Source organism: Myotis nattereri, assembly GCF_964212035.1.
Source record: "Myotis nattereri genome assembly, chromosome: 12".
NCBI classification, from domain to species: Eukaryota; Metazoa; Chordata; class Mammalia; order Chiroptera; family Vespertilionidae; genus Myotis; species Myotis nattereri.
Window position 1 is genome coordinate 79,936,317 of NC_138087.1, and position 25,420 is coordinate 79,961,736.

General features: G+C 53.3%; 1 protein-coding gene across 2 annotated transcripts in view; it reads right to left on the reverse strand.

Annotated features, from left to right (window-relative positions):
• MED27 (mediator complex subunit 27) overlaps positions 1 to 25,420 on the reverse strand; it is a 173,432-nt gene that overhangs the window by 127,239 nt on the left and 20,773 nt on the right. Inside the window, exons 1-2 of one of the 2 annotated variants that reach the window (XM_081103980.1) lie at positions 9,391 to 9,715; positions 6,991 to 7,135 (exon numbers count right to left, since the gene is read on the reverse strand). In XM_081103980.1, the coding sequence (XP_080960106.1) occupies positions 6,991 to 7,135; positions 9,391 to 9,593 (348 nt within the window). In that variant the 5' untranslated portion in view covers positions 9,594 to 9,715. Of the gene's footprint in view, positions 1 to 6,990; positions 7,136 to 9,390; positions 9,716 to 25,420 lie in introns of those variants that run through there. The other variant, XM_081103981.1, reaches the window with a different exon arrangement.

Below are 25,420 nucleotides of genomic sequence, written 5' to 3' on the forward strand. Positions count from 1 at the left end.
AACCTCTGCTTTTCTGGCCACCCAGTCTGTCCAAGCCACCCGGCACTGCAGGGCTCAGGCAGAGGGTGGCAGGGCGCCTGGGACGGTCACTCTCTCTATAAAATGAGGGTGATGACCTACGTGATCACTGAGGTTCCCTGGGATCTGACACAAAGGAGGCACAGTTCCGAGAGTCTGTTTGGAAATACGGCAGGGGGACCTCAATTACTAAATCCTTCTATGTACTAGACTCGAGGTGCTGGGAGGTGATGCCGAACCCCAGCCCTGGAGAAGAGGGATCAGACCTGAAGCGCGAGCAGCCACAGCACAGTGTGACAGGGCAGCCGCTAGAGGCCGTGGGCAAAGCCAGAGATCGGCCCTGCCCGGTCCCATGGAAGCTTCTCTCAGCAACATTCGATGTGGCTGGAGGAGGAAGCGAGAGAGCACACTCGGGAAGGTACACTGTGCTCCTGGCAGAGGGACGGCGCCTCGCAGAGCAGCCACAAATAGAGCTGCAGGCTCTGAAGGCGCCTGCATCCACAGGGCTGAGGGCACGCTGACGCTGCTCCAAAGGGGGAGGCACACGGCACTGCCTTGCCAGAACCTACTGGATGAGTAAGCTGTCCCGGGAGAGGGGGCTCTCGGGGAGTTCAAGGAAAAGCAGAGGCTGAGCCGAAGCGCTGGCCCAGGGAATGGCCCCGCCAAGCCCAGGAGGCTGCAGTGAGCTGGAGCCTCCAGGAACAAGTGATGCAGCAAAGCCCACGGGGCGAGGGGGAGGGCAGGCGGAGCTCCAGAAGCCAAGGGCAGCATGCTGGGCTGGGCCAGGACACACCGCTCCCTCCCTCACAGGGCAGAAGCCTGACCCAGCCCAGGACCCTGAGATTAGGGTACAGAGGCCAGAGAGTTCAGGATGGAGCCTCACTTCCCCTTCCGTTCTCCTGTGGCCAACAACCATCTGAACAAAGTCAAGGTGAAATACACAGAAGCAGATTCTACAGGGAAAAAACACAAAGACTCTAAAAAGGAAAGAGAAGAGATTTAGAGGCTTCCACTGAGCCATGCAATACTGTTTTCGGACACATGGGAAATAGCTACTACCAACAGCTGCTACTTAAATGCCACTAAGGAGCCTGCCCCAAACTAGAAGCTTTACACACATTTTCCCATTGGCCTCTCAGACCAACCCTAGATCGGTATTATGCCCATTTCACAGTCCCGCAGACTGAGGCTCTAAGGTGTTAGATAACCTTCCAAAGTTATCTAAGTCCTAACATAGGACAAGGCTTAACCTTGTGAGGATGACCAACAGGCAGAGTGGGATAAAAGCAATGACAGGTGCGAACACAGGGGCACCTGATTTGGGTACATCTCAGAAGACTTCCCAGAGGAGGTAGCAGCTAAGCTGAGACCTAAGGGACTAAGAGTAACAGGAAGCTGCTGGGCTCGGCGCTTAACACTCCAGTGCAGCGCTCACGCCGTCCTCACAAGTTCCCGAGAGGCAGGACCGCTCATCCATGTGACAGCTGAGGAGGCGGAGGCCAGGGAATCTGGCCCGGGGTTGTCTGCTCTGGACTCGGGGCTCAGAGCACGATGACCACATGCCTCCAATGCCAGCCCGGGCGCTGCCAGCCTGGGCGCTGCCAGGACGGCAGAGGAGAGCACTGGGAGCGGGTGTCTACACAGACCCGGGGCGAGGCAGGTGGGAAACAGACGAGACGGGAGCTCAGCATCGCCCGCACCAGCGGGGCCTGCTCAGGCAGCAGCGCTGGAGATGGAGAGGCTGGAGATGGAGGTTAAAGAGAGGGAATCGCAGATCCTAGTCAGAAGGTGTGAGGTCTGGGCACCTGGCTGAGAAGGTGCCCACCACGAGCAGCAGGCGGTGGGCGCAGGATTTATCTCTGGACCCACTCGGAGAGGCCTGGAAGTCGCCGAGTGCAGATGCCCTCAGCCACTTGGACCCACGGTCTGGGTGTCAGGGGAGCAGTCAGGCTGGTGACAGTGAGGTGTCATTAGCGTATGGCTGGCAAGTGACGCTGCTGCCAAAGTGACAGCTGCCACAGGACCCCTGACATCAGGTGATCGGCTCACAAGCCTGACTCAGTCAACTCCAGGATTCCACCAAGTCCCATCCCCTCCAGAGCACTGGCTGCCAACCGGCTCTCAGAAAGGGCACACTGGGCGGCAAAGACACAGAGAAAATGCCAACCTCAGCCCTCGGAGCTTATCCCCGGCTCATCGGCTGACCTCATCCCGTCCTTCCCAATTCCCCTCTGGAACCCAGCCACGCCTGCTGCGCGGGCCTCAGGCCTTTCTCCACAAGTGACACGGCCAGGTTCTCAGGACTGGCCGGAAATAAAAATGCCCCTATCCACCTCATCAAAAATGCCAGCAAGCAGACCACAGAAGGGGTCGTAAATTAAAAATGCAACAGTAGGAGCTCTTACTCATCCTCTCATTCATTCAAGGCATTTCAGCTGAATGCTTACTGTACACCAGGCACCGGGGTCGGCGCAGCAACTCCCACAGGACCCGCAGACACAGCCTCTCCGGGGCTTAAAGGACCGGTCCCTAAAGGAGAGGCTGTGTCGCAACTTAAACAATGCCACCCTGTTCGCTCCCCGGTGCCGAAGCATGGCAGATGGGAAGGAGATGAGCGTCCTGGTCACGGAAAGCCATTAAGGAACTAGATTCTGTAAGAACAGTTGGGCGGGCAGAGCAGGGGAAATGTGTGGGACTTTCCAAGTGGACACTCTCGGAATAAAAGGGGTTTTTCTCTAACAAACATGTAAAATTAAGCGTGTAGAAACGTAAGAGGCACCGGCAGCAGCTCCCGCTACTCTCCCCCACCTCCTCCCCCGCCCTGCCACCCCCCCACACACAGGGGAGAGTGGCTGCTGGGTCTTGGCTGCTCCAGAGAAAGGCTGAAGTCTCAACCTGCTGGGCAGGCCTTAAACCAGCAGACTTCTGCCCCCAATAAAGGAAAGAAGTCCAGCCCCAAACAGAAGCCTGTGCCCAGGACGCTGAGGCCTTCGGAGAGGGACCTCGGGATGAGCCTGTCTCGGCCTCGCGTTTCTGAGCAGAACGAGCGATAGAAAGTGCGCCGACGACTCTGCAGCGAGCAGTGCTGCCGCCAATTATTCTTGTCCTCCACCGGAGCTTGTCATCCCACAGAACCGTCAGCTACAGGAGCCCGAGAGTTAAAAGCAAGCTCTCTCCCCATTCAGCATGGGAAAGTGCTGCTCACAGCAACTTGACATCATTTCATTAGATGAGATTAATTTTTAAATGTGTTATCCTAACAATCATGCCAACTACCACGTAATTAATATTCCAACTGACTCTACAAAAATCACAAAATCCCCTAAAGAAAATAATTTGTTATTAGGCATGAACGAGACTTTTCTACGGCCACTAGCGCTTAAGACGGAGAGTTCATCACATAATGGGTGGCATCGCTTCCGCGCTTCCTCCCCTCAGCCAGTGTGAGAGCTGCCAGCGGCAGGCTCTCCCCAGCTTCCCCTCACACAGGAACGCACTTGCTGGTTGAAGCTGTGAGGCTGACATGATGAGCGCTGAAAGCCCAGCAATTAAAAAGCCCTTTCACTTGCAGGAGAGGCGAAATTAACACATGATGAACATACGTAGTCATTTACTGCTTCCATAGCCCCAGCTGAGAATTAGCACACTGGCTGGCTTATTCCTTGGGGTCACTTCTCCCGTTTTTAAAGAAATGCACATAAGAAACCCTCACCCTTGTACTCTCTTCTCGTTCATGAGGCAATCTCATCGATGTCTCCATCTATTTCAACCTGCAGCATCACCAGAACAAGAGCTTCCATACACATATTTCTTCCCCTAATACGACCTCCTTTCCACCCTGGGGAAGGGTAGGGGGCAGGGCAGGCACGTCTATTTTCATACTCCAACTATTAAATTCGTTGAGCAATTAAGCTACCTTCATTCAAAAGTTAAGCATCATCATTTCCATTTAAAACCAGTCACTAGAGTCCCAGTCACTGGTGGTTTCAGGATCAGCTAAGTGTTCCCACTGCTGGCAAGTCTCCATTGCTCTAGCAAGTTCCAAGAACAACTTTACCCACGTGATACCTCGCCCCGGCTCCCACGTCCAAACACCAAGAAGCAGACGAGGAGTCCGCCCAGAAGTCAGCCCTGCCATGCGCTGACTGGCCCCACCCCGCCCACCCCCCAGGTGAACTCCTGTGGATGCCCGAGAGAAGCCCTGGGAAACAAGGAGGCGCCACAGGACAGCGAGGGGCAGTGCTGTGGTAAAGGGCTGGACAGTCTCGGGTCTGGCCTTGGCAACTGCAACAGACACAGAGTATTTTTTTGTCGGCCTGCACACCGCCTTTTGGGAACTGCCTCTCTCCAACTCCAAGGAGCCCCACTTCCTGTGCTTCCTGTGCTCCCGTGAGCTGTGTTGGCCAATCAGAGAATCCCACCGCCTGGATTTAATGAACTGTCTTGGGGGACACTTACCAAGCAGGGCCAAACCCTCTGCCAGGGTCTGATGTGGACACCAGGTCACCTACTTTAAGGACCATGCAAACCTACAATTGCAGAGCTATCTCTTCTACCACGTGGAGATCAGGCCAACCCAGGAGAGTGGGCCTAGAGGGCAAGAGAGTGACAGATCCCCACAGCACCTGGGCACCCCGATCCTCAAAACCAAACTGAGTGTGCCACCAGCAGCCCAGAGTTTGCGGGACAAGCCTTAGAGGCTAAATGTACGCATCCGAGACGCAAGCTCCTTCTTTAGTACCCCACGATCAATCACTTCTAAAACCAAAGGATACCAAATGCCCCCAGAGAGAGGAGAAGCTCAAAGAAGAAACTCTGCACAAGGAAAAAACTATCCAAGCTCATCTGTCAGCCAAGACCTGAGGGGCACGGCCGATAGGAAAGAGGAGAAACACAATGGGTAACGGGCAGGGGGGTGGGGGAGTGGGGGGTGGGCAGAGCAGCTGTCTCCAGGGAGGTGGCGCAGACTAAAGAGAAATGCTTCCAAAATCATTCCAAACATATATTCTCACCTTTTATCAGCAAGGAAAAAAAAAATACACAGCACCCAAACAAAAGGAACTTGTCAATAAACAAACTGCTCCCAGGCTATGAACCTAACTGTTCCTGTTACCTTTATTTTTTCTTAATATTTTTTATTGATTTCAGAGAGGAAGGGAGAGGAGAGGGAGATAGAAACATCAATAATGAGAGAATCATGGATTGGCTGCCTCCTACTGGGGATCGAGCCCACAACCCAGGCATGTGCCCTGAAGGGGAATCGAACCGTGACCTCCTGGTTCACAGGTCGATGCTCAACCACTGAGCCATGCCGGCCGGGCACCTGTTATCTTTAGACTACAGTTCAGTTTTCCTTTCTCAGCTGCCCTGGGGGGGTCTCTGCCCCGGCCTGCCAGCTGAGGAAACCATAAGTAGCAAATTCTGTGACGCATGTACAGGACAGTCTTCCTCAGATGGAGCCTAACGTGATTAGAGAGAAGTAGAGAGAAATCTACCGAACAGCACTCTAGATGCTCCTCACCGAGGACAGGGAACGACAGTACAAGCAGCACCAACGCTGAAGGCTGAACATGTTGACCACCAAGCCTTCACCTTGCGGGGGCCAGGGCTCCTCTGAGAAGCTGACGAAGCCAGAACATCTTCCCCAGGAAAAGGGTCCACAATATTATTTTGTACACTAGTGCCCTGGTGCACGAATTCGTGCACATTGAAAGGAAATGAGTTAGAAGGTGACCAGTGGGGCAGGACTGGGCGAGAGGGGCCAGACACGCCCTGGAGCCCACGTCCAGTGGTCCCTCCCCAGCCAGCTGCACCTGGGGTGGTGCTGCAGCTCGAAGGGCGTCAGCCTGGCCTGTGGGGATCAGGCTGAAACCAGCTCTCCAACATCCCGCAAGGGGTCCCGGAGTGCGAGAGGGCACTCTGCAAAGTTGCTGTCCTACAGGGTGTGGAACGCAAACACAAGTGTGCAGTAACCAGATTCAGGGCTGAGAGTGCCCCAGCAACAACATGACCCACGGCCAAAGGTGGAATCGTGAGGCCCCACAAGGAATCAGGCTCCCTCCTCTCTAGTTTCGGGGTGTGTCACCCAAGAATCACCGCTGCCAAGTCATTGCAGCTCAGCAGCTCCTGCGTTGAGTGTCTGCACCCTGGTGGTCAGTGCATGTCTTATCTACCGGTCAGACGGACACTTGGCATATTAGCCATATATATATATATATATATATATATATATATATAATTTTTTTTTCAAGGGGTTCATAAAAGCTGCTTCCTACAGCCCAGGTCGGTGGCTCATGTGGCTGGAGCATTGTCCCATACACCAAAGGGTTGTGGTTTCAATTCGCAGTCAGGGCACATACCTAGGTTGTGGGTTCAAATCCTAGTCGGGGCACCTATGGAAGGCAACCCATCGATGTTTCTCTCTTTCCCTCTCTAAAATCAATAAAAATCATATCCTCAGGTAAGGATTGAAAACAAAACAAAACAAAGCTGCTTCCTTAGCAAGCCTCCAGGTTAATTACACCTTAGATTTTTTTTTTTATATATATATATTTTATTGATTTTTTACAGAGAGGAAGGTAGAGGGATAGAGAGTTAGAAACATCGATGAGAGAGAAACATCGATCAGCTGCCTCCTGCACATCTCCCACTGGGGATGTGCCCGCAACCCAGGTACATGCCCTTGACCGGAATCGAACCTGGGACCCTTCAGTCCGCAGGCCGATGCTCTAGCCACTGAGCCAAACCGGTTTCAGCTACACCTTAGATTTTTTAATTTAATTACCTGAGCATCATGACTAAGCCTCAAAAACCTCCAAGGACTTCAAAGGACACGAGCTCACAGGGAAACTCTAAAACTTCCAACTCTGTAACCCCAGGCTGAATCAAGAACAAAAAAGAAATAAAAACGTACCCTCACCTCCGCACTCATGAGCCTGAGAAACCTGGCTCTCCCTACATTCGCCGCCTTACCTTGTTTGACCACTTGTAGGCTTGGAGGAGCTGGCTGTAGAGGGGAGTTTTGTCCTGCACGGGGTCCAGGCTCAGCAGGCCGCTGTTATGGAGCGGGTGGTTCTCCGACGGCTTGCCGACCAGGTTGCTCAGACGTTCCAGCTCGCTGAAAAGGAGCAGGGAGAGCAAACCTGAGTCCCCGGAAAGGCCAGCGCTCGCCACCACAGTGGTCAAGGGCTGCTCTTCAACGCCCGTCAGAAGCTCCCCAAAAAGAAGAGCTTTTGGGGGGGGGGTGAAAAAGATTGGGAACCATCAAGAAAACCCCTACCTGGGCGCTTATCTCATTTTAAAACCCGGCTCTCAGGTGCCATCCCAAAGGAGGCGGAAAGTTAAGAGCACCTGAGTCAGTAAGACGCCTGAAACTGGGCGTTTACAACTGGCATCATTCTCTGCGCGGCGCCCCGGCACTTTGAAAGATGGTAAATGAAACATTGCTCCTCACTGAGGCTCCGGCCCCAAACAGATCGTCACATTTGGCAGAACAGCAAGTACCTGAATAAATGATGATTACCTGCCATTCACGCAGGGATAGATTTGTACCTGGTGCCTCACAGATGGCAAACTTTACAAAACAAAGGAGAGAGAAAATAAACAAATGGACCAGGAATGCCCTACAGAGGGGCTGCGTCAGTCTCGCAGGAAAACTCCCGAGAAACTGGGACAGTGAGCCAAGGGAAAGGACGTTCCAGGAGCACCGTCCCAGGGCCCGGGGCCCGAGGGGCCGACCCAAACCGTCCCCAGGAGCCGCTGCTCGTGCCACGTTCCTTCAGAAGCTCCCGTCACCTTCTCCTCATAGAAAGATCTAAGAAGGCAAAGGGGCAATGCAGACCTTCCTAAGCTCTAAGGCGGTGAAGGGCTGCAGCCTCCTGAACACTGCAAAGGGAAGCGAACCGGGAGGACAGGGAAGCGAGGAAAGGAAGGGTGACCCACGCGGCCCCTCGAGCGAGCGGGAGAGTAGTGACGGGCAGTGCCAGAGAACAGCACGCGATGTGTGAGCTGAGGAGGGGGTGCGATTCCCTGGCTTCCCCCCAAAAGGGAAGGCACCTACTTCGGGGGGATGGAAGAGGCACCATCACTTGGCCACCACCTCCTCCTCGGTTCTACCTCCCTCTTCCATCTGCTTCCTCGGGAGACAAGTTGAGAAAAAAGAATCTAACCACCCCAGGATTCAAAGGAGGGCCTTTCCCTGCTCGGCTCAGTTCTGAGAAATAAAATGCGGAAATCCGGAAAGGCGAACAAGACCGTCGGCGGGCAGGGCCGGCTCTCTCACGGAAGGGAAGACAACCTGAGGGCCTAGCCAGTTAAAGCTGCCTCCGATGTGCGTTTTACACACGTCCTCCTGCTTCATTCTCACACCGCCACTTATAATGTGGGAGGAGTGAAGGCTAACCTGCACGAAAGAGAAAGAAATGCACATTCCTTCGCCTTCAAAGGACCACAAGCTAATAAGCCAGTGGTTCTCAACCTGGGCTGCACCTTAGAATCACCTGGGAATCTTTTTAAAATCCTGATTTCCGGGCCCCATCCTCCGGAAATTCTGTGTCTTTGTTATGGGGCGGGGCCACAACATGAGTAACAAAGAAACAGAATTTCCCGAGGATGAGGCCCAGAAATCAGGATTTTAAAAAGATTCCCAGGTGGTTCTAATGTGCAGCCAAGGTTGAGAACCACTGTAATAAGTGAAGGGAGGTGAAGTGATTCCGCTGTTACACCTGAGCCTGGCTCTCCCCTGGGGAGGGAACTGGGCCGGACCAGGGAGGGGAGGGGAGGGGAGAGGAGGGGGAGGGGAGGGGGAGGGGAGGGGGAGGGGAGGGGGAGGGGAGGGGGAGAGGTGGGGGAGAGGCGGGTGCTGGAGGGGGAGGGGGGGAGGGGAGGGGGAGGGGAGGGTGCTGGAGGGGGAGGGGAGGGTGCTGGAGGGGGAGGGAAAGGCTGACGGTGGCCTTTCTGTGGTGTGGGGGGCGGGACAGGGGGCCCCGATGAATCCAGGTCCACGGCGAGGAATGAGGGCTCCTCAGGTGGGTGCCCGGGCTTGGGGCAGGGCCAGCCGCAGGTGGGTGCGGCCTCCGGGGCACAGAGGGCTGCGGGTGAGGGCCTGCCCGGCTGCAGTGCGAGCGGTTCACGGGGGGCGTGTCTCCTCGGGAGGCACCCCACGACCCCGAAGGGGCCCGGGCGGCGGCGGCGGCCAGGACACCGAGGCCCGGGGCAGGGAGACGAGCACGCGGAGGCGGGGACGCGGTGCCGCCGAGGGGCCGGCAGAGGCGTGGAGGGGGAAACGGGGAGCAGTCCCCGAGGAGGGAGACTCGCGCGGGGGCGGGACGGTGCGCGCCGGGCCGGGCCCCGGCCCCCTCGGCCGGTACCTACTTGAGGTCCCGGTTGACCGAGTGCAGGTTGTCCTGGAAGTGCGCGATGAAGGCCTTCTCCCGGCCCTCCAGCGTCTCCTTGTTGCGCATGCCATCCTTCAGGCAGTCGAACACCCTGCTCACGCTGGAGCGCAGCGCCTGGATGGCACTGATGGCCTGGGAGAAGGCCTCCAGGTTCACGCCGACGCTCAGCGGGTCCGCCATATCGCCGCCGCCGTCACCACAGCCGCTCCATTGCCGGCTTCGCGAGCGAAAGCCGCGCTCGCTGATGACGCGGCGCGCGGAGGCTTCTGGGAAATGTAGTTTCCGCGGGGCGGGGCTGCTCAGGTGGTCTGTGCGGGAGAGGTATCCAAAAGAGGGGTTCCAGTTTAACTACAGGAATAGATGGGCAGGAAAGTGATCTCCATTTAGGGAAGTAAGGCTGCACGCTGGGATTTCTTGGTGGTGACAAGGCACTACAGAACGTCCCCGCATTTCCCCAAACTGGCGCTCTGGAGAGTTATATGGGAGAGTATTGCTCAGAGCAATGGTGTCCATGGAGTAAAGAACTATAAGCCCATGAATAAAATGAGTCCATACCCATAAATAAGTGGGAGATATGGGAAAGTTATTTCCCACGGTGGAATGCCAACCAATCAATGTAGAGGGAATGATGCAAAGGAAATTTCCATTTGGCAACATTGGAGTAATACTTGATTCAGATAAGATCAAGGGATGCTAAAACTAGTGAGTGAACGTGTGAGGAGTAACAGGATATTTATATAGTCTCAGAGTATCACTCCCAAGGAACTTATTAATTAAGAAGGGAAAAACAAGGATCTAGTGATTTCACTTCTGGGCACAGATCCAAAAAGAAGGGAAAACAAACTGGAGCAGATATGTGCACACGTGTGTTCATAGCAGCTTTACTCACAATAGCTAAGAGGCAGAAGCAACCCAGCGTCCATCCTCCGATGAACACTTAAGCAACCTGTGGTGTTTACATACAAAGGAATAGTTCAGCCTTTAAAAGGCAGGGAATGTTGACACCTGCTACAATATGGATGAACCTTGAAGACATTATGTTAAATCAGCGGTTCTCAACCTGTGGGTCGCGACCCCTTTGGGGGTCGAACAACCCTTTCACAGGGGTCGCCTAAGACCATAGGAAAACACATATATAATTACATGTTGTTTTGTGATTAATCACTATGCTTTAATTATGTCCAACTTGTAACAATGAAAATACATCCTGCATATCAGATATTTACATGACGATTCATAACAGCAGCAAAATTACAGTGATGAAGTAGCAACAAAAATAATTTTATGGTTGGGGGTCACCACAACATGAGGAACTGTATTAAAGGGTCGCGGCATTAGGAAGGTTGAGAACCACTGTGTTAAATGAAATAAGTCAGTCACAAAAGGACAACTACTGTATGATTCCACTTATGTGAGGTACCAGGCGTGGGCAAATTCACAGAAACAGAAGTAGAACGGTGGGTGCCAGGGGCTGGGGGAGGGGAGATGGGGAGTTAGCGATTAATGGGGACTGAGTTTCAGTTGTAGAAGATGAAAAAGTTCCTCAGATGGCGGTGTAGGTTGCACAACAATGAATGCACTCGACGCTACAGAGCTAGACACTTAACACTGGTTAAAATGGTCAATGTTATGTTACATATATTTTACCATATATTTTTAGCTGCAGTAACTTAAAAGGGAGGGGAGGTACTGGTGACTTCAAAGCAGAGAAACCTGGCACACCTTACCCTAACCAAGAGATCAAAGGTCAACACCACTTCCTGAAATGATGCCCTGAGGAGAGGGTAGCATGGCCTCTGTGACAGTCCTGCCCAAAATGCAAAACCTGAACCTGGTCAGGACATCAGGCAACTCAAACGGAAGGACATTCGACTAGACCACTGACCTGCACTTTCCCACAGAGCATGTGTCATGAAAGACAAAAAAGGCCTGGGGAACAGTCCCAAAGTCAGAGAGACAGAAGAAACAGGACAACTGAATGACGTGGGATTTCCTTTTGCTGACAAGCCCCAGCCCATCGGTGAAATCTGAGTCAGGCTGTAGATGAGTTCATGGTATTTTATCGGTGGTGGCTTTATGATTTCGATCATCGTATTGGGGTTCTGGACGAGGATATCCTCATTTAGGAGAAATGTACCCTGGAAGATAAAGGAGCATCGTTATGTCTGCATGAGGAAGAAGATGGGGTGGATATGTTTATTTAGAGAAAGATAAAGCAGATGCAGTGAGATAGTAACAGTGGTAGAATCTGGATGGAAGATATATAGAAATTATACTATTCTTGCAAGGGTAAGATTGAAATTATGTCTAAATAAATTGTTTTCAATGGCCATCAAAAGTAAGCATGGACAGTGCAGGCACAGTCTAGGTCAGTGGTCGGCAAACTGCGGCTCGCGAGCCACATGCAGCTCTTTGGCCCCTTGAGTGTGGCTCTTCCACAACATACCACGTGCGGGCACACACGTACAGTGCGATTGAAACTTCATGGCCCATGCGAAGAAGTTGGTATTTTGTGGAAGAGCCACACCCAAGGGGCCAAAGAGCCGCATGTGGCTCTTGAGCCACAGTTTGCTGAGCTGCAGTTTGCCGACCACTGGTCTAAATGGTAAGAAAAATCTTGTTTGCCAGGCTTTGTGGTCCAGGATCTTCAAAATTATATAACTTCCCTTAAACCCACTTCCTTAATAGTCCCCTTTCTTCTCCAAACTCACTCCCCCGCCCCCAACCCTGGGCCACCTCCATTCCCCTCCTGTCGTTCTGGAACCGTGAGGATGAGGTCTGCTGTTGCTCCCTATGAGACAAACAGCTCATAAACACTATTCAATTCATCTATAGTCCCGTGAGGATGGAAGGTGGGTTTATATAGTTGCTTTCATTTCCTGACATCTGCCTCACCTTGAGAAGTATTGCCATTTGTAGGTTTTTATTTGTCTGTCTGTTTTAGGGAAAGGGGTAGAGATAGCAGGAGACTTCTAGCTGTGAATTTTGAACAAGTTACGGAACCTTCCTGAGCCTCCGTTTCCTCATCTGTAAGAAGACTGATGATGATACCTGTTCTTACAAAATAAGTGTGCCATAACCCCTTGCAGGCACAGCTGAAATGATGCTTCACAAATAGTAAACACTCAGAAGATGGTAGTGGGGAGGAGAACGCGCCGAGAAAGTTCCTCTCCAGCCCAGGACCCTGAGCAGAGTCAAGCGAGAGTTAGCGACGGGTCTATTCCTCCAGTGACTGCTAACGACATGACCGGCAAAGGGCGACTCAAGAGATACAGGAGCTTGTCAGGGAACTGTGTCCTGGCAGTCACGATTTTGGGTGGCCTCTCTCTCTCTCTCTCTCTCTCTCTCTCTCTCTCTCTCAGTGCATGGTTTTTCTTTCCTGAAGGTTTTTTTTCCAATTTGGATTTTTAAAATTATTTTTATTGAGGTGTAAGTAGCACACAACCATTATATTAGTCTCAGGGGGGCAACTAATGACTTGATAGTTGTGTGTATTGGGAAATGGTCACCATGACATCTGCAGCCACCCAGAGTGACAGGACTTTTTTTCTTAGGATGAGAAGTTTTAAGATGTACTCTCAGCCTGGATGGTGTGGTTCAGTGGCTGAGTGTCAGCCTGTGAACCAGGAGGTCATGGTTAGATTTGAGGTCAGGGCACATGCCCGGGTTGCAGGCTCAATTCCCAGTGAGGGGCGTATAAGAGGCAGTCGATCCATGATTCTCTCTCATCATTGATGTTTGTATCTCACTCCCTCTCTCCCTTCCTCTTTCTGAAATCAATTTTTTAAAAAAGAAACATATAAAAAAAAAGTTGTACTGTCTTAGCAACGTTCAAATATGCAATGCGGTGTTATTCACAGAGTTGCTGTGCTGTTTTTAAGGTTTTTGCAGAAAATATTTTTCTTTACCTTCACAAAGTGAAATGTCTGCGCTCCCTGGCTTGTTTGGGTTTTGGCTTCCGTTGGTTCATCCTTTTCAGGGGAAGGTTAGAGAAAGCAAACTCCACTTTCGAGCTGATTCGCCGTCTGGGGGACCCCGAAGGCTTAGAGAAAGTGGCCCAAGCCGTAGACCTTCTCAGCAGAAAAGAAGTGCCCATCTGTTTCTGCCCATTCCGATACCTACCTATAAACTGAGGATTTACATACAATTTCAGGGTGATCCTACTCCCCCTAAAGCCCACACATGGCCCCTGGTTAAGAGTCATGCTCTGGGCAAGCCGTGGGGTCTCCCACGCCTGGGGACACAATCCGTGCTCCGTGTGAGCTGAAGCGGAGAGTTAACACACTGTGTTATACTCGCCTTCTGGACCCTCGCTCCAAATTATTTCATCTCTTTGTCTACTCAGACATCATCTCTCCTGCCTCCTGCTCCGTCCCCCCCCCCCGCCATACCCCCCACCACACACACACACACACACACACACACACACGCACAATAAGATTTTCCTTTGTCTCCGTCTGTTTCAGTGGTTTAGACGCTGGTTGGCGCAATAAAGTCCAAATGCACTCTGCTCCCGCCGCCATTCGTTTCCAGGATTTCTCCGTGGCTCTGTCTTCGGGGAGACTCGGAAATTGATCCGTGGAAACACACATTTCCCCTGAACCCAGTAAGGAGCCTTTCATCACCTGGACAGAGAGGTTTCATTTTGGAAAGGAGCGGACAGAGTTTCTCCGAGGTGCCGTAAATTCTCGAGGTCGTTGGCACATATATTGCATCTGTGTGTGTTTGTGGGATATAAATTACTTTAAAGGAGTTCATTTCGAACAATATCAGGTTTTAATTATGATGATCTCATGTTTGGGTAAAAGGCAGCACCCTGCTGCTAATATCTTCCGAAATGAGCAAGCCATTAGCCTGGTGCTCTCGGCCCGAGAGTATTAGAGGGAGCAGTCGAATTAACATCGTCAGTATTTAATTAAAATATGCCGCAGCTCGCGCCGTATTCAGAGGGCACGTGGTTTAAGCATTCAGGCTGCGAAAGCACCTCATCAATTAATAATTATTAAGGATTCACTCGATGCGGATCGCGCATTGGATGGCTGGCCAGAATGTCACCAGAAGGATTTAAAAGCAATCTGCCTGGGATAAGCCGCCACGCAAGGAAGTCACCTGTCGCAGTCAGCGTGGCATAATGCTTAAGACCACGCTTGCTCAGGATTAAAATGAGGCGGCATCCAGTCCTGGGCCATGGCAAGCATTCGAGTCAGTCATTCAATAAACATAGATGTTTAATGTGCTCGACAGTTTGCTGAGCAGCTGGGAAGCCCATGATCAAACCAGGCCCGGTGTCGCCCCGGTCAAGGCCACCAAGAATACCTGACGCGGATTAGGCGTCCTCCCCGTCTACCTGTCTAAGACTCGGTACATCGATCACTTTTAAATGCTTAGAAGCCGATTTATCATCATCCACCTAGAGCTAGAGGGCGAGCACGCCCCTCCCCCGCCCCGGGTTGCCTCTCTTTTCCTGCCTGGCGTGGTTTTGGTGTGACGATGACGGTGATGACCAACTCGATCCCAAGGACGAAGCCGACTCAGGCCGTGGGCTCAGATGGGGCCTCCGCCCCTGACCCTGTCCCCAGGCACATGAGTTCACTCTTCTGGATCTCAGGCTTGGCCTCTAGTCGGTAAGGAGGTGGCGGTCCCTCCAGAGGTGACCATCCCAGAGCATGGGATTAGGGGGGGCTGCTCTTCGTTCAAGAAGGAGGACGGAGAACCATTCACCATGAGCTCAGATCGCAGCTCCCGCCCCAGGACCCCTGCACTCCCAAACAAAAGGGTGACGTGAGGATCCAAATAGAATGAGGTCCTGCTCCCAGGGCTCGCTCGAGGCCTAGCAGGGAGGCAGCCACAGGTGGAACATGAAACGTGAAGAGGTTTAAGCGCAGAGAATTTGGGGTCTCTAGAGAGAGTGATCGTGTCCTGGGCAGAGGGGAGGCCTGGGTCCGCCTGCCCCCTGACAGAGGGCTAACGAGGGCGGTGGGGGCGCAGAAAGTCCCGCTCTGGCTGTGGGGAAGGTGGGCAGAGGCCAGAAAGGCAGGCAGCTCTCCACCTGCAGAGCCACCGCCCAGGGACCACACACGAGCCATATCCTGCCCATCCCAGGAAGCCGGGAGGCGTTGTAAATATTTCAGTCCATGATTAATCGCCCATTTGCAGGCTCACTTCATCAGCCGCCCCGCATGCTATTAGGGGCCTCCACTCACTGCCACGCTCATATGGAATTAAGTGCAAAGCGTCTCAGGAAGGGACCCTTTTACCCACACATTAGCCACGTCACAGCGGAGGCAAACGCAAGCGGCCTGCAGCCGCGACCGCAGCCCAGGTGAGGAGTCTCCTTCTTGTTCACTGCGGGCCTGTGTGGACGTGGGCGGTGTGTTTCGATCAAGAGGACGATGGACCCCCAGCCGGGAGCTACTGAACCCGGAACCGTCACCCGGCAGCTGTGGGCACAGGGCAGATGGCCGCTTGCAGCTCCCAGGGGACGGCCAGGCGTGTGGGGGGCCTCAGGGGCGCAGAGGGCTCTGTCCCAGGGCCTCGGGTGGGGCAGCAGCCCCTGCGCCTCGCAGCGCCCCCTCCAGCCCCGCACCCTCTCCTCCCGCCTCAGGAGAGGCAAAAAGGAATGTAAACATTTTGTTTACCTTGAACAATTGGTAGTCACCCCTAGCCGGTTTGCTCATTGGGTAGAGCCTCGGCCTGCGGATCGAAGGGTCGGGGGTTCGATTCCGATCAAGGGCACGTGCCCAGGTAGTGGGCTCCATCTCCAGGAGGCAGCTGATCAATGATTCTCATCATTGATGTTTCTATCTCTCTTCCCCCTCTCACTTCCTCTCTGAAATCAATAAAATGAAATAAAGCAATTGGTGGACATGTGGGTTTTCTCCACTTTTTTGGCTGTTACCGAGAATGCCGCTCTGACATATATGCGTGAGCAGTGGTGTGGGCGTCTGGGGCCGGTCCTCCTGGACACTCACCCAGGAGTGGAATTGCTGGGTCACATGGTGATGCTGTTTAAATTTTTGAGAAACTGCCAGAGTTTTCCACAGTGGCTACGTCATTTTACATCCCCACCCGCAATGTAATTTCTTCACATCCTTGCCAACACTTCCTTGCCTGCCTTCTTTATTACAGCCATCTATAATGTGTTGTGTAGGGAGAGGTGTTAAGGAGGAAAATAAAGCAGGATGAGTGGACAGAGCGATGGGGAGGTGGCCGTTCTGGGGGGGCTGGTCTGACAAGGAGATCTCTGAGTGGGAACCTGGGTGAGGCCAGGGACGGAGTGGGTGGGCGGCGGGGAGAGCGGCCCCGCAGAAGGGAAGGGAGAAGAGAGGCCACGGGAGGTGAGGTCACACGGGACCTCCCACGCAGACAGCGCCTGCGGGCCACACGCAACGATGCGCGGATGATGGATGCATTCCATCAAGTCTTGGTCGGAGGCCTTTCGAGTCAGTTCTGACACGTGTGTTGGCGTGTCTTCTTCTTGTGGCAGAAGAGAGAGCCGGTGGGAGCAGGCCTGAGGGGCTATGGACTGGGTGGTGTGGTCTCAGGCCAGCGCATTTGAGAACCTCTGTACCAGTCAGATCTGGTTTCCGGGGAGGTCCGCACCTCCGGAGAGCACATACTCAGGGGCGGTGGGAGGCATGGAAGGGTTAGGGTTCAAGCAAATCTGGCTTCACGGAGGTCCGATGCCTCTTTGTCTCCTGTCCCGTCCACCGTGAGCAGGCCGCAGAACCTGGCTCTCTGGTACTTCCAGTGCCTGTCCAAGCCGTCACGCTCCTTCCTTGGAGGAGCTGGTGTGCTCAGCTGGGAGAGAGAAAGGTCGTGAGGGTGACCTTCAGCTCACCTTCATGTCAACCCCCCGGAAGGGTCCTTGCGTTATCCGCCGGCGATCACCGGACCAGCTGCAGGGACGCTGTCGGAGGAAGGCTGCAGCCTAACATTGCGAAGGACCGTCGACAACAGGAAGGGCAGCGAGCTCCATGGCTGGTTCCAAGTAGAAGGCGGATGGGCATTTATCTGGGATCGACGCACGGGATTCCGGCACCGGTTGGGAGCTTGGACCAGAGCCCCTTCGGAGCTCAGATTCTATAATCCTATTGCACTGTCTCCCTCCGAGGTGAAAGCCAAGTCCATGCGTGAGTGGAGCCCTGGGGGACACGTGAAGGTCGCTTCCAGCGCACCCCGAGTCTTTTTCCTCGAGCTGCGAGCCGCTGAGGGGCTTGAGCGAAACCCTCCCCTCCAGGCGCACCCAGCCTGTTGGGGGTGAGTGCAATCTGCCGTCCCAGAACATGTCAAACTTCATTTGCAAAATATCAGACTGCTGTTTGCCTCCCAGAGCCAATCTGCAGGGTAATACGTTCAATAACTTTTGCTCTTTTTGCTCTCAAAGCTCGGGCTCTTTTTGGAGTCGATGGCGCAATAAATGCGGAATCTGGTGCAGATTCCAATGGAAAGAAAAGATATTGTTATTTAAAGGCCAAATAACGGCTTAAAATTAGAGTCGCGAAGGCATTGAAAAACACCAGACTTCCCAGATGGCTGGGAGATAATTCACTTTGCACTCAGTCCGTTCCACGCTAAAAAAAATCCTCTTGACTCTGTTTCTCCTCAGAGTGAAAGTTGGTGCCTGCTTTAAACATATGTGCTTCTCTCTTTAAATTTAGCTCTGAGTCATGTTGTATTACATTAGGGATGCAGCAGGCAGGCACTTGGAAAATGTACATCAATGCGTTTTATTTTTAAAATTACATAAAAATAAAAATATATGTTTAAATATATTAGGCTGTATTTTTGCCCAATTTCAAAATGGTTGCTCTGCAGAGCAGATTAGATAAAAACAATAATAAGGAGGATGACACTGTGATTCTGGAACCCTGCCCGGAGCAACTCGACAATCCCTGCAGCGCCGTGCCCTGAGCCCAGCCAAGTGCGGATCGGGATTCGTCACTGGAGCCTCCTCCCCCGGGCAGGCGGCTCCCTGAGCAGCTGCAGGGCGGCCTAATTGAGACACACCGTCCTCCAGTGTCAGGTCCGGGTGGCAGCCAGCCAGAGGCAGGGCCCAGGCAGTCCAGAGGGACGCCTTTAGTTTAGTGGCTAAACGCGTGGGATTGGAGGCTCAGACAGACAATGCCGGGCGCAGATCCTGGCCCTGCCCCTCTAATCCACGCCTCCTTGGGAAAGTGAGGGGCCTTGCGTGTGTCCCGGGTTCCGGGCCTGTGAAACGAGGCTGCTGTGAGGACGACTGGTGATAACATTTGATTCATTTAGTCCTTCACGCGGCACAAATTCATTACTATCGATGAGACAAAAGTGGCAAATAAATTGAGCAGACCCACCGTCCGAGCCCTCGGGGTCCAGCGGAAGGGAGACACTTAAGGGAGAATCTCAGCCATCATGATTTAACCAGAATTCCATGAATGCAAGGAGGGGGAGCTTGCACCGCGGGGCCCCTCCTGATCTGAAGGCTCAGAGAGTTCCAGCAAAGTTAGCCAATGTAAGCTGTTGGGCAGAGCCAGGCACGTAGTAGGCACTTGTTCGGCCCTGCACTGGTTTTGGGGGGCTGCCATAACTGACGGCCACAATCCTCGTGACCTAAAACAACACACACATCTCCTCTTATGGTTCTGGAGGCCATGGACCCGAAACAGCTCTCACTCAGCTAAAAGCCTGGTCAGCGGGGCTGTGCTCCGTCTGCAGACTCCAGGCGAGAATCCAGGCGCCGGCCTCTCCCAGCTCCAGAGGCCACCTGCGCCCCTTGGCTCGCGGCCCCTTCCTCCGCCTGCAAAGCGCAGCACTGTGGCCTCGCTTCCCTGCCTCGCCTCCCGGTCCTGCCTCTGACCTCCCTGCCTCCCTCTTATAGGGGTCCAGGTGATGACCCTGGACCCTTCTCAGTAACCCAGGCTGTTCTCCCTGGCTCACGGCCCTTAACTTCATCGCCTCTGCAAAGTCCCTTTTGCCACGTCAGTGAACGTGCAGGTTTCAGGGATCGGGGTGCAGACATCTTTGGGGGGCAATACTCTGTCTACCACACTGAGGTACACCAATATCCAAAAATAGGATTTGCAGGCAAAAAGAACAGAGATTAGAGGGGAGGAAGTTATTAAAAAAAAAAAAAATCTGGCAATTTCCCAACACTGTCGGGCATATGTTTCAAGATTAAGGAGCCTTCAGAGTGCCCGGCACGGAAGTGGGCCTCAGAGCCGACGTGTGTTTACAAAACGAATAGGTTCCTGAGGTTTTTATTATATTAACAAGAACGTTATAGTTATGAAGGAGAGCTTAGAGATAAACTATAGCTAGAAAACTAAGCGACCAAAAAATTACTAGCTCTGAGAAACATAAAATTGCACAAAAAAATGCCATCACAGTGCATTGTGGGAAACAATATTTACATAAATCACAGGACAGTAAACACTGACTATTGATTTAACTAGAACCGATGCTATTGGGAGGATGAGAAGAGGGATAGTCTGTGTGCACACAAGTGTGTGCGCGCACGCGCGCGTGTGTGTGTGCATGTGTGTGTGTGCGTGTGTGTGTGCAAGAGCACAAGCCTCGTTTTCTCTAGCAGAAAGTCAAGGAGATGGTGCCTACAACTGAAAAAGTCAAGATCAAGCTAGAAGAGCTGAAGGAAGCTACCTCTGGGGCAATACATTAGGGTCAGCAGGTGGGGCTCTTTCAAAATATAAGCCTTGTGAGGCTGGTTGACTTTTTAAATTACGGGCATGCGTTACTTTAAGGAAAAACGTTTGATTTAAAGAGAAGGAAGGACGTTCATGCTTTCTGGAAGGGCAGCAGGCGGGGTCTCTGGGAGGGCAGCCCCTCGGAGGTTCCAGGTTTGCTCTGACTCAGCCTCAGACCACAGGAGGGAGATGACCTCAGCGGAGGACCGCAAACCTGCGGGCGGTCCTGCGGGGCCACCTTGCCCTCTGCCGTCCGCCGTCCGCCGTCCGCCCTTCCCAGGGATCATGGCAGCTGCTGCTATGACAGCAGAGGCTGGAGGACAGGGTCCCGGGAGCTGCAGGCACCTGTCGCTGCCCGGAATCCTCCCAGCAAGCCTGGTGGCCGCGGTGCAGGGGTCGACTTGGGGGTGACTAGGCTTCCTGGGACAGACCTGGGTGGGGAGGTGGAGAGGGAGACCTGAGGGCGTGGGAGCTCGGCCTGGATTCCACCCTGACACTCGCTGGGGATGTGAATCCAATTCCGCCTCCTCTGCAGCCAGAGACCCCGTGCCTTCCGCTGTCCGCTGTCCGCTGTCCGGGGTCTCTGCTCCAGTCTCCAAGTCAGAGATCTCAGGGGAGGGGGCTTGGGGAGCCAGAGGAAGTGCTGGCCTCCATCAGCAGTGAGGTGCCTGGCTGCTGAGAGGTTTCCCTGGGATTCAAGACCCCAGGCAGAGCTGGCGCCACGGAGCTCAGCACAGTCAATCCGGAAAGGGGTGAAGAGTTTGAAGAGCATGGTCACTTCCGGCCGGGAATGGGCGCATGGGCGTGGGGATCCCAAGCCTCTGCTTGTCATGTGCTCGGTCAGAACACACAGCTGAGTTCTTTGCTCCCAGCCCCCGCCCGGCCAGGTCACCCCCAAATACGTGCGGGGTGGACTCTGTCTTTATCTCCGGCACCGGCCATGTGGGTTCCGGTTTCCACACAAGGTGTGTTTGTTTTGAGTCGATTTCCTTAGGCATGGAGACGGGCCTTGGGAAAGAGACTGTAAGGAACCTTATTCTTCTGGTTCTTTCTTAATTTCTTTTCCACCCCCCACCAAAACAAAACAAAAACTACACCACCACCACCGACAAAAAACAACATGAGATGTTTTTAGGCCAAACCATCCTAGAATCAGAATTGTTCAGTCCCACGCCTTACTGGTAGCTCTCAAGAGCCAAGACTTAGGTATTTGCTAAGAGCCCCTCTGCCTTCTGCAAAGGCAGAATAACACAAGGCCCCTGGCAACAGAGGCTGCTCGTGCAGCGGTCACGCCCTCGAGGTCCTGGAAAGTTGCAGATGACAAAGGCAACCTCACGAGTGTCCCCAAGGCCATCGACTGTGCACGTCTGAGCCTGGTGACTCCTCAACTCCCTCGATTCATCCATCTGTGCAACATGTACTTAGTGAAACACCAGCGCGGAGCCGGGCCCTGAGCTAGGTGCTTGAACACAGTAGAGAACGAGAGTTGAGTTTCCTCCTGGGTGGAGCTGCCCATCCAACTTCATAACTGGCCTAAATGACCACTCCCTGCGGCTCCGCCATGTGCGGCCGTGCAGGGTGGTCACTGCACATTGGCTCCAGGCCAAGGGGACAAGTGGGAGCTGAAAGCCACCCTGTGGCCCGTTCACCAAGTCAACGTGGTGTGCAGCTGCCTCTACCTGGAGGCGCACCTTTGTCTACCTCGCACCAAGGTGCTGCCATGTGGGCTACAGTAACTCCGACCGCTTGTAAGGTGATAGGGTGTAGAGACTGGTGGGTAGCCCCAAGCCCATGATTTCTGGGTTATTGTTAGAGTCTTCCAGCCCCAATGTTGAGCTGAGTGGTTGTTAGACCCACACAAAGGGCAGCCGGCCTGCATCAGCTCACTGGGAAGTAAGAAAGGGAGAATTAAAGTTCCACCAATTATATTAGAACCAGTGCCAGTTATGTCCTAAAACAGGCTCATGTCCTCTGGCCTCCCTCTGAGGCATTGGGGCACTCGGCCTTAGGCACCCAGCTTTGCAAATAAAATCGCCCCCTCCCCCCGTACACTCGCCACCCCCCCCCCCATCCCTGATCCGTCCTGAGTAGCTCGGAGGACACACCCGCTGTCCACAATGGCCACTGGCAAGTTTTACCACTTGGCTTCCATGTCTTCTCACTCTAGGGGGGGGGGGGGAGGTACTTGTTAAAAGCTGCGTCACAGCATCTAAGAAACTGTTGAAGGCAGACGGCGGAAACGAACGAACGTCTTGTATTTCCAAAGTGTGCTCTGTGCTTGGAGTGAGAGAGTGTGCGTGCGTTCCCTGGCCCAGTGCCGCTCACATTTTCATGTGTAAATGAATCACCTCGGTGCTTTATTAAAATGAGTCATGATTCACCAGGAGCCTTTCTAACAAGTGCCCAGTGAGCACCGAGGCGGCCAGGCAGGTCGGGTGCCAGGCTGCGGGCACGGGCTCCGCCTCAGTCCCCTGAGTGAGCGTCCCTCTGCCAGTCACTCCTGTGGGACCGCAGCGAGTGGTGGGCCTTCGCCGCGCCTTAGCTTCTCCCCTGAAAAGAGACAGCGGAGTACCCGCCTTACACTCTGCAGGATTCCACGAGCGGATGCCTAGCAGTCTGGCACCTTGGAGTCACTCAATCCATGGGGGCATTAACATTTCCTAACGCCCCGCCTTTTAAAAAGGAATATCAGCCTGGCTGGTGTTGCTCAATGGTTGAGCATCGACCTCTGAACCAGGAGGTCACAGTTTGATGTCCAGTCAGGGCACATGCCCAGGTTGTGGGCTCGATCCCCTGTAGAGGGCATGCAGGAGGCAGCTGATCAATGATTCTCTCTCATCATTGATGTTTCTATCTCTCCCTCTCCCTTCCTTTCTGAAATCAATAAAAATATATTAAACAAATAAGTAGATACATAAAAACAAAAAGGAATATCAGAGAAAGGGAGACAATGAAGCAAATCCTCAGTTGTCACACTTACCTGGTCTTTGTCACAGTCTAAAACTCAGGGCTCACCACCTCTTTGTCTAATCCCAGTCCCGGCACGTGGTAACTGCTCGGCTAATGGTTGCTGATTGAGGGACTACCGCTTCCGGCAGTAGCAGTAGCCGTAGCTGGCAGGGGCTCCCCCTTCTCCCTGCGCAGTAAAATTAGAAACTTCCAGAAAACTTAATTTTGCCTCCTTCTCTAAAATCATCCATTGTTCTGTACTGTCCTCTCACGTGAGCCCCAGAGAGGAAAGAATTTCTGGGGCCGCTCAGGAGCCACCGTCAGCTGCGCTGGGAAGAAGGGTCGCCTCCCTGGATCCCCAGCCTGGGAGGCCTCGCAGTTTCTTGACCTCCCCACCTGGGGCCGAGGGCAGCACTCTCTGCAGGCTTGGCAGGTCTTTGGGTAAAGACTCAGGCATTGCCACCTTTGCAACCTGCTGTCACCAGCATCTCCGGGCGCCCTGCCCCACCCGCCCAGCCGGAGAGGTAGGGTGTCTGTCCCGCTAGGCAGGACGGGGCCACTCCTTTGCCCCGCTCTCCGAGCCAGACTGAGCTGTCTCGCATTCATGCTCTCCCTGTGGGTATAATCGTGTTGACAGCTGCGAGAAACCAAATGTTTCCCTAGTCGTTCAGAATCCTGTGGCCCATGAGGTTCCTTCTCATGTTGTTTTCCCCACGACTGCAGTGAGCTCAGTAGTCAGGAGGAAAACCTCAGAACATTGTGAGGAAACAGCGAACTCAGCGTCCCAGCAACGTGTTCCCATGAGACAAATGCCTCGCTCAGGCAGCCTCGGTACCGCGACCGCCTGGCAGGGTGTGCCCGGCTCTGTGCGGGCCCAGTGCGGGCGCCCGAGCAGGGTCCTGTCCCCGCAGCCCAGGGCAGCTGCAGCCCAAACCCAGGTGAGAGCCGGGAGGAGGGCGGTGGCACCCAGGACAGTGCACGTGGCAGCTGACCAGTCGGTAAGTCATCAAAAGCTGCAGCTCAGAGCTGAGCACTGGGAACAAAAAAGACAGCCAGGGTGGCGGCCTCCCTGAACCCATCAAGCCACACCTCTCTACTGGACAACTGCATTCAATTTATTTTTTGTCCTAAAGGGATTTTTTTTTCTCATTATGAGTCATAACTCCCTATTTAAAACAACTTAGAAAACAGAGAAGTGCAGGGAAAAGCAAACTGCTCGCAATCCCACCTTTGGCTGTCGGTCCTCTCTGTCTGTATCCTGCTGATATGTTTACGTCTGTGCTCGCTGACCCATCCGTGTGGTGAAGAACCTTGAACAACTGTTAAATAAATACGGCCCTGCTACTCTTCACCCCACGGCAGGCTCCCGGACGTTGCCACGTGAGGAGCAGCCCAATTGCAGACCGGCATCTGTAATTCTGAACATCATGCTCACGACCTTTAAGGCTCATATTAGAATTTGCTCTTTGTTTTCTGCGTCCACAGTCACTTGGTATGTGTGGCAGGCCACCCAATCAGTCATCGGGCTCTGATTGTCCTACCTCCGAAATAGTTGGAACCCAACCATCCCTCACCACCCGCTCTGGCGTCTCCCTGGCCCATGTCACCGTCAACCCTCATCTGGAATGCTACTTCAGCTCTCTCTCTGGTCTCTTTGCTTCCCATGCCAAAAGCATCTTTCAGAACTGTAGCTCAGGTCCCGTCATTCCCTGCCTAGCGCTCTCCTGTGACTTCTCATGGCACTTAGAGTGAAACCCAGGCTCAGCGCCCGCCCCGGAGGACAGAGCGCTCCTCGGCACCTCGCCTCCACCATGCTCCCCTTTGCTGAGCCATTCCCGCCCGGCTGGCCTGCTGGCTGTTCCTTGAATATGCTCCGCTCATTCCCCAACACAGGACCTTTACATATGCTGATCCTTCTCCCAAGAATGCTTTTTCCACAGATTTTTGTATAACTCAAGCTTTTTCTCCATGGAGACAGTCTCTAATCACTCTTTCTAAAAAAAAAAAAAAAAAAGTAACTCTTCAAGCATGTTTTCTTTTTTAAAAAGCGAAACAAAACTCGTTACTATAAAATTATTGTTAAAGTGCACAGTACTCTCAGGGAATCTTAAGTTATAGACTTCCAGAATTTGAGAATCATAAAATTGTGTGATCCAAATCTTATAGTCATGGGATCTTCATTACGTCAGAGAAGAGAGTCCAGGATTTCAGAAACCACCCAGTCTAATAGATTCAGGCCCACGGGGAGTGAATGACTCCCTCAAGGTCAACAGCTAAGGGCAGAGTTAGGAAAGAACCAGGTCGTCCAACCTCAAGGCCCTGCGATGCCTCTGTACCAGTTGTTTTCTTTTTCTTTGCATTAATCCTCACCAGAGGGTA